This window comes from Vidua macroura, chromosome Z (assembly GCF_024509145.1).
Source record: "Vidua macroura isolate BioBank_ID:100142 chromosome Z, ASM2450914v1, whole genome shotgun sequence".
NCBI classification, from domain to species: domain Eukaryota; kingdom Metazoa; phylum Chordata; class Aves; order Passeriformes; family Viduidae; genus Vidua; species Vidua macroura.
The window spans coordinates 44979125-44994556 of record NC_071611.1 but is presented as its reverse complement, the minus strand read 5'-3'; the positions used below and the strand labels follow the sequence as shown (position 1 = coordinate 44994556).

At 47.4% G+C, this 15432-nt stretch overlaps 2 protein-coding genes across 2 annotated transcripts; one reads left to right on the top strand and one right to left on the bottom strand.

Annotated features, from left to right (window-relative positions):
• Nucleotides 1-1634: 1634 nt before the first annotated feature.
• Nucleotides 1635-8670, bottom strand: THAP1 (THAP domain containing 1). Its single transcript, XM_054003716.1, has 3 exons — nt 8139-8670; nt 7579-7774; nt 1635-3628 (listed from the first exon to the last, which is right to left on the bottom strand). The coding sequence occupies exons 1-3, from the start codon at nt 8207-8209 to the stop codon at nt 3158-3160; spliced, it is 738 nt and encodes a 245-aa protein (XP_053859691.1). The 5' UTR covers nt 8210-8670; the 3' UTR covers nt 1635-3157.
• Nucleotides 8671-11003: 2333 nt separating this feature from the next.
• Nucleotides 11004-13741, top strand: LOC128822308 (transcription factor JunD-like). The gene has a single exon (XM_054004001.1). The coding sequence runs from the start codon at nt 11004-11006 to the stop codon at nt 12738-12740; it is 1737 nt and encodes a 578-aa protein (XP_053859976.1). The 3' UTR covers nt 12741-13741.
• Nucleotides 13742-15432: the final 1691 nt, after the last annotated feature.

The window sequence follows — 15432 nt, the reverse complement described above, 5'->3', positions numbered from 1 at the left end:
AAAATAAATATTTCTATAATTTAATGATTAATATTTCTATAATTTAATGATGGAAATTTTTTGCCAATTTTTGCCAATTTTCTCTAACTTGCTTGAATTATTCAGCTTATAAAATAGGCTCCAGTGAAGTGCATTTAAACAAATGTCAGCTACTTCATGTACACTTGAACAACCACATGCCATCCTACAATTACAACCTCTGCTTTTTAACTCCCAATCACATCTTTTCAGGGATGTTTAAGAAATTAGTGCTAATGCAGGTACCAGTTGTGGCCAATGCAAACAGTAACTGTTGCAGACCTCTTTAACAGATGATTGCGTGGATGTACCAGATCCCAAAAGGAGAGGAAATTTTAACACATGCTGGTGGAACATATTGTACCAATTAGCTAGAACTCTTTTCCTAGCCTCAGCACTAGCAGAGAGCCTTCATCTTCTCTTTCTATATTGCTAATCTACCACAGAAGAGAGATTGTAAAAGAGTGAGGGATGCAGTGTAGTACATAAAAAAGTCAATTGCTAAAAGACAATCAGTTGTTTCTGTACCACTCTTTTCTCCCCACTTCAGAGCTCTGTGGTACTGAGAGCCCTCATACATCTACTGAAGTCCACAGTTAGCACAGACATGACTACATCAGGAGTTAACAAGACTTTTTTTTTTTTTTTTTTTTTTTTTTTTTTTTTTTTTTTTTAAAGAAAAAAAAATAGCTGCTGCAGGAAAACTTCAAGCCTGTTGTCACAATAGGCTGCATCTCTTCTTAGTAAAATCATCTGGTAAAAGGAAAGGAAGACAACTGAGCAGCAGTCCCCTCTTCAGCATATTACTTCTGAAACTGTCCAGACAAGGAACAATCAACCCCCTCAACAGAAGAAACATTTATAAGTCAGCTGTTAAATCAACTTCACCAATGCAAACAGCTTAAAGACACAAGGACTCCACACACCAACCAGCCATCTTGCAGTGTACCTAAAATTTAACTTGCAGACTTAGTTTTGTTCAGCTGCTTCCCTGAAGGGTTATGAAGTTAAAACACCCAAAGGAAGGGCCCAACAAGCACAGCAGCCAGAGCATAAGGTGGGGGGGTAAACAGGGAAGCATGGCCCAGGTGGAAGGAAACTTGTATCAGGTGTAGTACTGTTGGCTTTCTGCTACCTCTCCACTACAAGCCAAACCTGCTGCTTTAGTGAGCTGAAGTGCCCCACAGAAGGGTGCAGCCAGCACCTCAGCCACCTCCAGAAAAGTGGAGGACATAAGGGTAGTAGTGGGAGTACACAACCAAGTGTTGGGGTGCAGACACAGGTGGCAGGGAGTGTGGTATTGCAATCCCCTGTGCCTCAGGAAGTCACACTTGAAATTCCTGCAGAGTAAGAAAAGAGGGTTTTCTGCAGAGAAAACAGACACAATCTGCTATCTGGCATACATGCCAACAGCATAGCAACAGTTTTTACAACATCTTTTCCTTGTCACTTTTGAATTTTACCAATTTTAAACACTAAGTGTAACAGCAACAAGGCTTGGGAACCCAACCTCTAAACAAGGAAACTAGTAGAAAATAAAAATGTAAAATATCAAGACAATTTTGGCAAAATCCCGGGAAAAGAGAAGAGAGAGTAATTAAAAATCTAACACATCATTTGCTTTTCAAATTTTTAATTAGGTATAATAAATGTACACAAAAGGAAGCATTGGCGTTTTTGTTCATTTGAAGTGTATGAAATGGTAGGGAAAATAGACACATGGCATGAGTGAGGTCCGAAGCATCAAGACTGGTTTGAAATATTTCAAAATGTCATGCTAACGGGATATTAAGGGAAGCTTTTAAAGCCGTCATGAACAAGGCTTGTTTAACATCAGAGCTAGAACCCACATAGCACAGAAGTTTGATATAGACTGAGAAATCCAATTTTCCTCCTGTCTCGTATATCCAGGAATTTCAGCTGTGAAGCCTACATTAGGGTTAGCCATTTTCTCTTATTTTGAATGAGTTCATTTACTAAATAAATTTTTATAAAATAAGTGCAAACTGCTGCACTTGTCATGCTAAATCTATTACTAGAGAGAGTCTTAATAAGGCTGAAAAAGAGGCAGCAGCATTTGAGATATTATAAACCAGTCTAGCACCAAGCAACTCCAAAGTCTAGTTCCCTATCTGCCCTTTGGTGGATGCTGTTTGGGGAGTGAAAAAATGAAAGAAATAAAACCACCATATACTGCGAAGGCATAAATGTCTGACTGCCTGGATGAAGAACAAACTTACTTCATTTCCTGAAGCTACACATGGTTGACATGTGAGTTAATTTCAAAACTAAGGACAACACTACACTAGTTACTGGGACTGTATATTACCAGTGTCCTTTTGCAAGCAGTCACTGTAAACAGTACATGTCTTAATGATCCTGCCAACAGTGTAGTAACATACATGTTCAGGTCAGCTCTGCACTTCCGGATTACTTTTAAGTGCCCTCAAAACAAAAGCTGCTTCTACAGCTCTCATTAGCTATGCTAATGAATTCTCCTCATCACCCTCAAAACACTCATGTCATGAACAGTTACTCCAAAAGAAGAGGTTCATTTACATACCTCACCCAAAGGGATCCAGGAATTATGTTTTGCAGTGTTTCAAATGCATAGCAAACTAAAGTTGGAAGTTTTCCCAGACTGAAATGTGCATCTTATCTATCTTTCTGCAGCACTTGCAGATGTTAGCTGACCTAATTCTGTTCTTTCTAAAATCAGTGAAAACTACTTACTGGGGATTACTAAAGCCAACATTAGAAGTCTTGACAAAGCACTAGGTGTACAACCACCTAAACTTCACTCTCACCCAGATTCAGTTCCCGGCCCCTGTAAGCATAAGACAGACATCGTAAAAAAAAGTAAATTTCTATGTGTCTTCAATCTTGCATCCTTTCCTTCTGGAAGCAATTAATATTTTTAAAATTCATTGCATATTCTAATTCTGAGATACTTGCATCTTCAATATATTAAAAGTATATCAAACTGAAATGAGAATGAAGAAAAAATATTATCTTATTTGTATGACTGCTTAATTACTATTTTAGAATTCTGGAAAGTCTTACATACAGAATTAGAAAGAATTTCATTTTTAAACTGAATTTCTTGGCCTACCAAAGTGAAAACTGATGTTCGTGACTCCTAGGCAGGTACTTCTATGACTTCAAAATAGTCATTAGGCAGAATCACATAGCCTTTTCCTGCCAGTATGTCTTTTTCTTTCTGAAACTGAACAATTTCTCTTAGTTTCTCAATTTGTCTTTCCTGACGTCGGCACCGCTGTTGTGCTGTCTTGAGTTTCTTCCGCAGTTTTTCAACTTGTTCCTCCAGCTGTTGAATTCTTTTTCGCTGATGCACTGTATCCTCTATAGTGTAGTTATGATCGCAAAAAACAGCAAGATTGCTGGGGGTCTGGAGAGGGGGCATCAATAATCCAATACTCGGATCTACAAATCTGGCATCTATTTGAGACAAATGAAAAGAAGATGGAGAAGATGGAGATTGTGGTAGTACTGGAGCTGCTGGTGGTGGTGGTGGTGGTGGTGGTGGAGGCGGTGGTGGTGGTGGAGGAGGTGGCAGTGGATCTTCTGGCTGCTCTGCAAATTCTTCAGACTAGAAAGAACAAGGAAAAAAATGTACATTTTCATGCTTAACATTGTTTACAACACAACTCCCTTATTACAGCCCCAGAATAATCTAAACCACCAGGATTTAAACTAATAAATTAAATTTCAAAGACACAATTTTCAAAACTGGCAAATGTTTCTGGGCCTGCTTTGTCCAGCTTCTCAACTGGACATATTTTTAATCAGCTTCATTTTAAGGGCTCTTTGAAACTCAAGCACACATGTCTAAATAGGTTTTTTGAATTACCTAAGAAGCAAGAATACAGACTGCAGTTCCATAAAACTGAGTTCACATGACCTAGCAACTCATTGCTGCTATCCCATTCCCCTTTGTCCCTCCTCCTTTCTGCTGCATCATACCACTATGTAATTGAACCTACCAGCTAACTTAATCAAAAACACAACAGAAGCAGACAAGTCTTCTGGTGAGGTAGAATGAGGATTAACTACTGAGTGGGCTGATAGGCTGGCAGAGCAGAGAGATAGACACAGTAAGACCAGTCTTCTTAACAACTGGGAGGGACTGTTACTGGTTTTGGGCTGCAGCATATGGGTTGGGTAAAAAGAGACATCATGAACCAAAATAAACAGCTCTTCAACAGCAAAGCAGCCTTCTCATCCTTGGTATTTACTCTTTGCTCCAACATAATTCCTAAAATGACAGGAAGCTATTTAATCTCCCACTATTGCTGCATAAATTTTCTGCCCATTACTAAATGTCGAAGCAATGCAACAGAAGGTATGACATACACCTGCCCTGATAAGTGGAAAATGTGAGAATCATAGATTTATAGCATGGTTTAGGTTGGAAGGTACCCTAAAGATCATCCAGTGTCAACACCCCTCTGCAGGGACACCTTTCACTAGACCATATTGCTCAGAGTCCCATCCAACCCTTGAACACTTCTGGGGATGGAGCATTCACAGCTTCTCTGGGCAACCTGTTCCATTGCCTCACCATGCTCACAGTGGAGAATTTTTCCTAATATCTAATCTAAACCTGCCCTCCTGCAGCTTAAGGCCATACCTTCTTGGCCTATCACTACCTGCCCTTAAAAAAGTCCCTTTCCAGCCTTCTTGTAGGCCCCCTTTAGATTCTGGAAAGATGCTATGAGGTCTCCACACCACTTTCTCTTCTCCAGGCTGAACATCCCCAACATTTTCAGCCTGTGTCTCTAAGACGGGTGCTCCATCCCACTGGTCATTCTCCTGGCCTCCTCTGGATTCACTTCAGCACTTCCATGATCTTCCTGTGCTTGGACCCCAGAGCTGGATGCAGAGTTCCAGGTGGGGTCTCACCAGAGCAAAGCAGAGGGGAAGAATCCCCTCCCTGGCCCTGCTGGCCACGCTGCTTTGGATACAGCCCAGGACACCTCTGGCTTTCTGGGCTGTGAGCTCACACTGCCAGGTCATGTTAAGAAACAGGACTGCATAGCTGGCAGATGGAATGGAGAGGGAGAAGCACAGTTCTCTCTTTTGGCAGCAGCAAAATATCAATTGGCTCAACTCCACTGCAGGGTGGTTTTTTTTTGCAGATAAAACTGCAGGTTTTATCACATTGCTCTTGATAGATCCACTTGTACAGGTCAGGACAACACAGATTCCAAGCCATTTTAGTATAGGCCAGAGCAGAGCATCAGATTCTTTCTTCCCCAAAGGAATCCAGTATAATTCAGAAATGCTTCTGTGCACATGTTGATTGAAAAAGCACTGTTGAAAACAAAGAGCTTGCATATTGCCTATTGAAAAGAAACCTTAAAACAGTCTCAGTAAAAGAGGCACTGAAAAAAATTTCTACCTACCCACCTTTTGCCAATACTTGATTTTAAGAACAACCAAGAGTCCTCACAATCAAAATACCTCACAAGCTCATCACATCTGAAGGTCGTATCATTAAATTCCTTGACTTAACATACAAGCAAGATAGATGTGTGGGTGTCTACCTGTTCACCATACAAACTACAACACTTGGAAGACAGTAACTGAAAATGCAGTTTGGTGACTGGTATTGAAGGAAAGTGGTGATTGGCATTAAAGGGAAGTTTAATATGCACTCGAATATAACTGATCACATGAAAGTACAAAATCAGCCAACTACCAGTCTTATTTCTCAGTTATAAAAAACTGCTGCTGTTAGCCTACCTAATTCACATATGAATATTCTAAAGAATTGAATATTCTAAAGAGCTTGACCCTATCAGCAGTCACTATCAAATTTCTCTATTAAAAAAACCCTACAGGGCAAAGGTAAAACTAGCAAAAATAAACTCATTCTTGCTAGAAACAAAAGCAAATATCAGATCACTGCTGGACTGCTGAATTCACAGAGACTTCTATTTGAAGCCATAGAGCATATGCTACTTCTATAAACAAATTATTATTGTCACAACCTATCACAGAGAACAGAGATCTTTGGTATCTCTGTGACATTGTCAGTGACTTCTAATTATTTCTTCTAGCCAATAAATACTTCTCCTAAGACGTAAGTAAAGAAAAATGAAGTATACCAAATTACATAAAGCGAAAGATAAAAACCTGTATTTCAAAATCCGTGTAGATTCAACTCCAAAACAACCACAATTATTCTCTGTTATTACCTTGTTACTTGAAGATATGTGGCAGTTTATTCAAAAGTGCCATGAGACAAATAAAAATAGAACTAAATCCTTCAGAATGAAAAGGCACTCACTCTTCTGTGTTTTTGTAGATCCAGGTATGACAGCGAAATTGGGAACGTGGCTCACTACTAATCCTGCTGCACCAACAGTACTTTTGCAGACTACCCTATACACCCATTCAGCTTTCAGACTGTAAAAAAATTTGCAAGTATTTTACACACAACAAAGAAAATGTGTATTTCACAGATAAGCAAGGAAGTGTAATCAAACAAAAAACACAGCTATATTTTCCTGTAAGTTGTCTGTCTCCTTGTTTATATTGTTTATATTCTCTTATCTGTTATTAGACACCTTTCATTTTTCAAATGTGCAGCCTTTTTATTCCTGCTGCACTCCAATATTGTACATAAAGAGAAAAACTGAACAAGAAAAATCTGAGTTTTCTTCTGTGCACTTCATCCCATTTAAGTCTTTTGCTCCCCAGACCTACTCTATCACTGTCTCTTTTGCCACTTTCTCTATGACAGAGCAGTAAGAGATCAAATGTTTTATATCCTTTAAAGGAGTTAAAAATCAGTCGTTTCCATTCTTGTCTTGAAGTAATTACATCAAGAAGTAGAATTCATAAGTGACCTGCATCTCACAGTAAATTGTTCTAGTGGCACAGCAAAGGGAAGAATACCTCACACAGAAGACTCTACCATCAGAAGTTAGGGACCAGTATGGCTTTTGAAAACGATGTTAAGGCAAGACAGAGGTGCTCTCAGGACAGACAGAGAGCAGGTGCAGGTGAGGTTCTGTCGCTCACTTTGCAAAGCCAAAGCACAGAGCCCTCTTAAAGAGGCCAGATAACTTTCACAGTTAACATCCACCACATCTTCAATGCTAGCAGTAGCCATCAGCCATGGGAACAGAGTAAGTGCCATTTGCAAGCATTAATGAAGGCTCTCAAACTCCGAATATGCAGGAATTGCTGTGGAACAGTTTAACTACAGGGCAATACCTTCTTACTTTGCTGACACTCCATTTAATTCAGCACATGGATGCTGAATTAAATGGACCCATGAGCAGGTCAGAGCCAGTGTCTGCCTGTACAACACTTTGCGCTCCAAAGCCTCAGAGAAAACAAGCACAGCTGTTGGAAGTGTTTTCAGTCTCCACAGCCCTCCTGGTGACCCCAGGTACACAGGCCCAGCATCCTGCCAGCCTCCATCCTTCCCAGCCTGCATCCTCTCCCTGCTCACTGCCCTGCCACACTGCAACCAGTGACAAGCACAACACGTTCCGACACCGGCAGCCATGGGTCCTTTGGGTTTACCTTTTCACCGGGTTCAGTGTAACAGAATATTGTGGGCACTGCATTCTCTTTTAGGAGCTTGTTATTGCATTCCCTCTTAAAGCAATCAGGGGTAAAGTGTTCTGAGCAAATGCTGCTGTACTTGGTCGGCTTGAAGTTTTTCCTCTTAACAGCAGCTTCCCACTTCTTGCAAAGATCGGGTCTTGTAAGAGGAAACCTGCAAGCAAGAGGCACTTTCAACTTTTCTGGAAAGCTTTATAACCGGAGCCAAAACCTTCCTGCCCCTCATCGGCGGGGGGGGAAATGAAGTTTCAGCCCGCTCTCGCTCTGCAACAGGCGGCTCAGAGGGTTCCGTCCCTCGGCTTTCCCCAGGGAGGCGCCGAGGCGAGGGGCGGGCAAGGCACCCCACCCTCAGCGGCTGCGAACAGACACGTCCCTCTGTCTGTCTGTCTGTCTGTCTGTCTGTCCGCCCGTCGAGCCCGCGCGCGCTCCCTCCCGGCTCCCCGCGATACTCGCGCGCGCGGTCCCGCGCTGGCCCCGCCCCTTGGCGCGACCCCGCCCCGGCCCCCGCGCGCGCTCACTTGTGGAAGGAGATGGGCTTCTCTTTGTCGTATCGGTTCCGGCAGCGGTAGGCGGAACAGGACTGCACCATCCTGCCCAACCCCGCGCCCTCCGCGGCGCGGCCTCCGTGGGGATGGACGAGCTCGGGGGGCGCTGCGAATTCACAGCAGGGTGCCCACGCTTCCCCCGCCTCCCGCAGTCCCCCCCCACGCCCGTGGTCCTCCGGAGAGGGCCGGGAACGGGACGCGCGGCCTCTCCCAACTCCAAGATGGCGGCACCAGCTTCAACGGAACCTCTCGCGGTAGCGCCGCGCACCGCGCTCCGCCCATTGGGCGCGTCGGCGCGCAGGCTGGGGGTGGGGCCTTGTTCGGCGGGCTCGCCAATCCGGCCGCCTCCTTTCCCCCGCTCCGCCCCCTTTTCGGGGCCGTGCTCCGCCCACGTCCGCACCCACAGCTGGGCAGCGCCGCCCACGCCCCGCACCCGCAGCGAGGCACCGCCATCCACCCCATGCGGCACCATCTGGGTTGCGCCGCTCCCCTCTACATCCACAGCAAGGCAGCGTCTCCGGCCCCGCCAGGCACAACCCCGGGACTGAGGGCTGCACTGCGGCCGTTCCTTCACCGAGGGGAACCCCTCAGGGACTACGTCAGCCGCGCCGTGCCCGAAGTTGTGGCCGGGGATGCTTGCCCCAGCCGGCAGGCAGGGCTGCGGTCGGGCGGATGGGTGTGCACAACACGGCTGTCACAGGGACAGGAAGAAGCTAGCGCAGTGAGCCCCGCGGGAGGTTCTGGCTTTCTTCTGGGAGAAGAAAAAAAAAAAAATTTAAAAAGGAGGGGCGGGGAAAAGCAAAAGAAAACAACGGGAAGATCACGTTGCCATAACACACAGTTGCATTAAGGACGTGTAAAACAACTCCGTGTCATTCGCCTAAACGTAGTTTGCAGGTGCATCAGCAAACAGTAGATAGGTCTCTCAACAAATCTGTTTGTTGTTACAAATAAGTTTATTTTGAGCAGTTTCGACATGTTCCTATTCTGCAGGCTCACTTTTGAACTCTGCATTTGAACAACTAAAACCGTCCTACATAAGTGACAATTTTTGTATAGGAATGACAAAGGAACCTACCTTTAAGGGTCACCCCAGTCAAATGTAACATTATATCTAGAAATTCACTGACAGTGACCCCAGACCCAAATGAACCTCCATGGCTTTTTCTCTGACCCCACACAGATCATTATTTTCTCCTCAGCCTACTTTCCCTGTCTACACTTGCTTTGTAAGGGAAAGAAAAGAAGGTTTATTTGCCTTAGCTTGGGGACTATGGCTTCTCTGCCTAGACAGCTCTCTTTGCCCAGCTGATAGAAGGTACCAGTCACTGCCATTTGCTTGCCCAGGAATATGACAGAAAAGCCTGTACAGCAGCTTCAGCAATAGTTCCACAAAGCCACTTGCATGAGCTGTTTTCAGTACTCAGTGTTGGCTGAGCACTGTTAGCTCTGCTGCCTCTCTTGCTAGGTCAGCCAAGAGACAAGGAAACCAAAAAAAGCTCTTTCTAGCACTATCTTCCTTACCAAGAATAACATGCTTACTCCTCTCCTATCCATGTGAATGCCTCTGTCCCTGGCCTTTGCCTGATGGCTTTCTTCTCCCTTGAGTCCTCCTGCTGCCAGTTTTCTGGGCAGCAATTCTGCCACAGCCTCAAGAACCAGAAGAGCTGGGCTGTCCCATGGCAAAATGAACTAGGGGTGACCAGAGCCAGGCTCACCAGCCTTGACAGAGTCCAGCACAAGAGCAGGGCAGACACGGACACACCCACACACGGTGAGGTGAGGAACCAGGTCCACCCAAGTAATTCAGGCAGGAGCAGCAGGAGATGGTGCCAGGAACAGAACTGGAAACACAGGTCCAAGGTTCACCCAGGAGATGGAGTGGAAGAGAGTGACACCTGTGACACAGCCAGGCAGGGACTGAAGGTGCTGGACTGTGTTGAAAAAGAGATCTTGCACCATATGTAAGAGTTGGGGGCCCCAAAGTACTTGAGTCAAGGTCATCAAGGCCTTAGTTAGTGCACCTAGACTCCAGTTCTCCTATGGACCTGAAGAGGGATTATGAGTCAAAGTCCTGGACTTGATATCACTGTCCATTTCCTCCTCCACTGCTGGTTTTGGAATGAACAGGTGGCCAGCAGCATGGCCATACAGATCGTGCTAAGAGCAGAACTCAGCAATTCAGAACTCAGAAACTTCACTAGACACTGTGAGAAGAGGCACGTGGTCTTGACATGTAGGAAGGAAATGCCTGGGGAGAAAGCATGAAAGCATGAGTAGGTTGCAGAAGGTGACACCTAACTGAGGGGGTCCATCACAGATGAGGAGATCTGGTGAATGTGTAGATGAGCCACTGAGACCATCAGTCACCAAGCTGATTTTAAAGACTTAAAGGAGAGCTTTCAGCAGCTCTGTTAGGATCACATTGGTGTCCTGAAGCAAAACGGATTTATAAACGACTGAGTAGAAAGAAATTTCCTTATCCCATAAGAATTTGAGAAACTTGGAGAAAGGCAGAGGCAATTGTCTTGACTAAAGATAACAAATAAATACAACCCCCAAACTGAAAAATGCTATTCACATTTCAGTAATTTTGAAAATGTTGGAAATATGTCTAGGATGTTTCAAATCCTTTTTCTTAACTTTTTTTTTTTTTTTTTCCCCAGGAAAAAAAGGCCACATGAAATTCATGGCCATCTTCTGAGTGACTTTTAGTTTTACTAGTTGGAGTCTTTCATGATGGCCAAGCACTTCCCGTCAGACTTTCCAGCACCGTGTTGTTGAGAATCATTAGTCCTCGACACCTGCACTATCCTGTGCCCATCCATCACAGACCGAATGCACCGGCACCTGCCCCAGCAGCCGCCACGCTATGCCCTTGCTTTCCTCCTGAGGACTCCCGGTCCCCAGGCCGGACTAATGGCCCCGAGAAAAACCCCCCGTCCTCGGACGACGGCCCCGGCACTGCCTTCTTTCCCACACCGCAGCCGCGGGGCGAGTTTCCGAGAGGGAGGAGCAATGCGGGTCCCCACGGACACCCCACCGGGAAACCGTTCCGCGCAAGCCCGGCGGGCGGGGGAAGGAGTGGGCGGGGGTGGGCCGGTGGCGGCAGCAGGGAGGCGGCGACGGCGGGGCGGGCAGCGGCCCGGGGCGTGGCGCGGGTCCGGCGGCGCCGGGAGGCGGCTTAGTCCCCGCTGCCAGCCGAAGGCGGCCGGCCCCGCGGAGCAGCTGCCCAGCTCGGCCCGCCCCGCGCCGGAGCCGCCGGCGGCTGGCGAGGGCGGCAGCATGAGCGGCGGGCGTAGCGGGCGATCCGCCGTGAAGATGGAGGCGCCGTTTTACCCCGAGGAAGGACTGGAGCTGCTGCCCGACTTCGTGCCGCTGCCGGGTTTCAGTACCGCTGGCGGACCTGGAGCCGATGCGGCGGCGGGGCAGAAGCTGCTGCTGGGCGCCGGGAAGAAGCGGGACCTGCCGGCTGCCGCCCCCGCGCCGCTCCCGGGGCCCTTCGCCCTTCGCCCGTCTGCCGGCGCCCGCGGCAGCGCGGCGGCTCTGCGCTTGCTGCCGCCGCCGCCCGCCGCCGCCCCGCCGCCTACTGCGGGCTCCGCGGAGACGGGGAGCAGCGGCGGGGCGGCGGCAGCCCGAGGCGGCCCGGAGACCGCACTGGGGTCGGCTGCGGAGCTGCCGTTGCTGAAGCTGCCACCGGCCGCCGACCTGGAGCAGCTGCTGATCCAGGGGGGCGCGGGGCTGGGCGCGGGCAGCCCAGGGCCGACGGCACCTGGGGCGGGGAGCGGCGGAGCGGCGGCGGCGGGGCCGTTCCTCTACCGGCAGCCGGTGACGCAGGAACAGGAGGGTTTTGCCGACGGCTTCGTCAAGGCCCTGGCCGACCTGCACAAGCAGAACCAGCTCCTGGCGGCGCCGCCGCCGCTCTCCGCGCCGGGACCCTGCTGCACCGCCCGCCCGGGGCCACCGGGAGCCCCCGCCGCTGCCGCCGCCGACCCTCCGGCGGTCTACACCAATTTGAGCGGCTTCAACCCCGCGGGGCCGCTGAGCCCCTCGGGCAGCGCCTACTCCTCCGCCTCCGCCCCGCCACCGCCGCCGGGCCTGGCCTTCGGGGCAGCGGGTCTGGGAAGCGGCCGGCTGCCTCCGGCGCGGTCCCTGGAGGAACCGCAGACGGTGCCCGAGGTGCCGCCGTCGGCGGGCGGGGAGGGTGGCAGCAGCGCGCCGACGCCGCCGTCGCTGTCGCCGCTGGATGCAGAGAGTCAGGAGCGGCTGAAAGCAGAGCGCAAGCGGCTGCGAAACCGCATCGCCGCCTCCAAGTGCCGCCGGCGGAAGCTGGAGCGCATCGCCCGGCTGGAGGAGAAGGTGAAGGCGCTCAAGGGGCAGAACGCCGAGCTGGCCGCCACCGCCAATCTCCTCCGCGCCCAGGTCACCCAGCTGCAGGGTCGTGTCCGCAGCCACCTCTCCTCTGGCTGCCCCATCAACGCCGCCGGGCATCCTCCTCCTCCTCACGCCGCCGCCCAGCCGCGGGAGACTCCCACCGAGGTGGCCGCCGCCGGGCCGGAGACCAGCGCCTGCTGAGGAGGGACACCCCGCCGGCCCCAGCCCGCCCGGGGGCACCGCGGGGTCAAGGTGCGCGCCTGCTGCCGCCCTTCTGCTATTACTATTTTTTTTATTATTAATAATTATTATTATTTATTTGCGCCCGGAGAAGGCGTTTTTTTGCGGGAGCCAGGTGTTGCTAAGCGTTTCCCTAGTTCTGTCGATGTCGCATTCAGCAGCGAGGGTCTCCGTGGGTGGTTCTGGGGCAGGTGGTTGTTAATTTTTCAGTGAAGTACTTGAGGTCTGTAGAGATTTCCGAAAATAAGAAAATTACTGTTTACAGAAAGATTCAACTTTATTTTCATGGGGGATATAAAACGTGTGTTTCCTAATACACCTTACTGAACTGTATAGCAATGGATAAGCTTTTCAAACTTAAAAAAAAATAGCCAGAGTCATACCTTTTGAAAAGATGTGCGTGTATATATATATTTAAAATATAATATGGCTATGTATATTTTCTTGGTATTGATAAAGAACCTTTTCTAAAATACTGTCTTTCTCTAGAGCTTTAATTTGCCATTGAGAGTTAAGACAGCAGTGTGGGTGCTCTTATATGGCTTTGATTTTCAAATCGAATCCTGGAGGGAAATGATTTTTGTTGTAAATCTTAAAGCAGATTGAAATGCATTGCTGACTCAGTCATAGGAAAATAGTTTTCTAAACCTGTATGCTCCATATTTCTTGTGCCGGTGCAAACTTGGGGCATTGATAGTTATTTATTGAAACTTGAACACTTTTTGGACATTGCCTGGACCTTATTTTTCTAGATAACACGTTAGTAGAGAAAATGGTTACTTTGGCAAAAAGAGCTTTACTTTTTTTTTTTTCCTTCACTGTGTACATTTCAGTAGTGCGTGCTCTTTCCATAGTATAGTAACAATTCAGTGCTATACAGAAAAGGGCTCAGATTTGGGATGGGTTAGCTGTAAAGGTGATAATTCCATTGTATTCTGTTTGAATAAATCACAGAAATATTATGGAGAACTAGATTTATTTTTCAGTAGAAATCTGTGTATCTTGCTTCTTGGTCTACTTTGTTCTAAAGAAACTTTCTGCAATACTCTAGAGACAGAGTCAGTGCTAGGATATGAAGTGTTTTTCTGGTTGGGAAGATTCGGTGTGATTTATTTATTTGTCGAGACTTTACTAGTAGAAGAGTATAGCAAAGGAACTATTTCATCTGATTAGACATAATCCTCAATAAATTTCTAAAAGCTTTAGGTCCCTTGCTCGGTGCCACGCCTTCCATGCTTCTGCTGCACCTGTGTTTTTTGAGCATAGCCGCTAGCGCAGCGCTGCGAGCCCTGTGGCAATGGTGCGGTGGGAAGGGTCTGTCAGAGTGTGACGGTCACCTCACCAGAAGGCCCTCCGTGCGGAGGCCGCGGGCCGGTCCTGCCGCTGGGGGAAGGCAGGGCTTCTCCTGAGCAGATCCAGCTGCAGTGTGGGGCCCTCTTCCCTCATTGAAACTGTGCTAAAATCTCTGCTTGAACTCAGAGGCAAATCTTTCATGGGGATATGTGTCTGTGCCAGCTGGTGAAAAGGGGTAATCCTATGAGGAGCCAAGAGGGCATAACATCTCTATGTGTACAGCAATTGCTCAGATCTGTTAAAGCCACTCAGGAGCTGGTAAACATCCCTTACCTCTTCTGAAGGCTACAGCTGATGATTTGAAATCCAGTAAGAATGGGATAGACTCACAGTTTTTCATGCTTTTATTGGGGATATGTGAGTGCTATCTGTTCAGAAAGTTGAGCTGCAGCAATCAAGTGCATGAGCTTTTCTTTTTAGTGTAGTTGTTCCTGGCACATGTATGAACTTATAGGAGAATGGGTAGTTACACTGTTACTGTAGCTGAGATGGCTCGGAGGATATTTCTTTTTTTACTGCATATGCAAATTAGGTAGAAGCCATATTAATCATTGTATAACTGTTTGATCATGTCACCAGAGCCTTTTTTGGTGGTTGAAATGATTGCCTGTAACAGTACATTCTGCTACTAGAATTACTAACGAGCAGATAAAAAAATATTTTGATCTTAACACAGGTTTAAAGACCTCTTAGGGGCATTCTGAACCATACTGCATACAATCTGTAGCACTGCCTGTTATATAATAACTGGGTGAAAAATATGGTTTTTTTCTTTGATAGTCATCATCCATTTGCAAAGAGGCTGCAAGTCTGGAGAAACTGATAAAAAACTTCTTTCCCCCCACATGTAACACTTTTCCCTAGTGAAAGAGGTAAAGCTGCCTGGTAGATGTGAGGTACTTTACTGCGTATGTAATGAGGTGGGGTTTTTTTAAGGAATCCTGGAAAAAATCGTCAGAAATTGCCTGGGTGAGCACCTCTACTTTGGTCCTTGTCTTTGTAAATGAGGGTAAAAAATCTTGTGGTAGAACACAGGACAAAGGTAAATGCATCTGTGCAATACTTCTTTACTTACTTCATAATTTCTGCTCATAAAAAATCAGCAATATGCAAGCAACATGAGGGATCTATGAGACACAGGAAATCGCTGCAGTTCCCCTTCCCAGACACGGGCAAGGCTTTAGTGGGCTATAGTCTAGTAGGGTTATAATGAGCTCCCCCTTTCCAGTATGGTAATATTAAAGCTGAAAACCAATCCATATTACCTCACTTGAGTTTGAACTTTCTGCAAGAGCAGTCT

What these genes read in the sequence shown, in the direction of transcription:
- THAP1 (XM_054003716.1), bottom strand. Translation starts at nt 8,209, where the DNA reads ATGGTGCAGTCCTGTTCCGCCTACCGCTGCCGGAACCGATACGACAAA. An exon ending in AAGCCCATCTCCTTCCACAA is followed by an intron (nt 7,775 to 8,138) that starts GTGAGCGCGCGC and finishes TCTTGCTTGCAG; the next exon opens with GTTTCCTCTTACAAGACCCG. An exon ending in ACACTGAACCCGGTGAAAAG is followed by an intron (nt 3,629 to 7,578) that starts GTAAACCCAAAG and finishes TGTTCTTTCTAG; the next exon opens with TCTGAAGAATTTGCAGAGCA.
- LOC128822308 (XM_054004001.1), top strand. Translation starts at nt 11,004, where the DNA reads ATGCACCGGCACCTGCCCCAGCAGCCGCCACGCTATGCCCTTGCTTTC.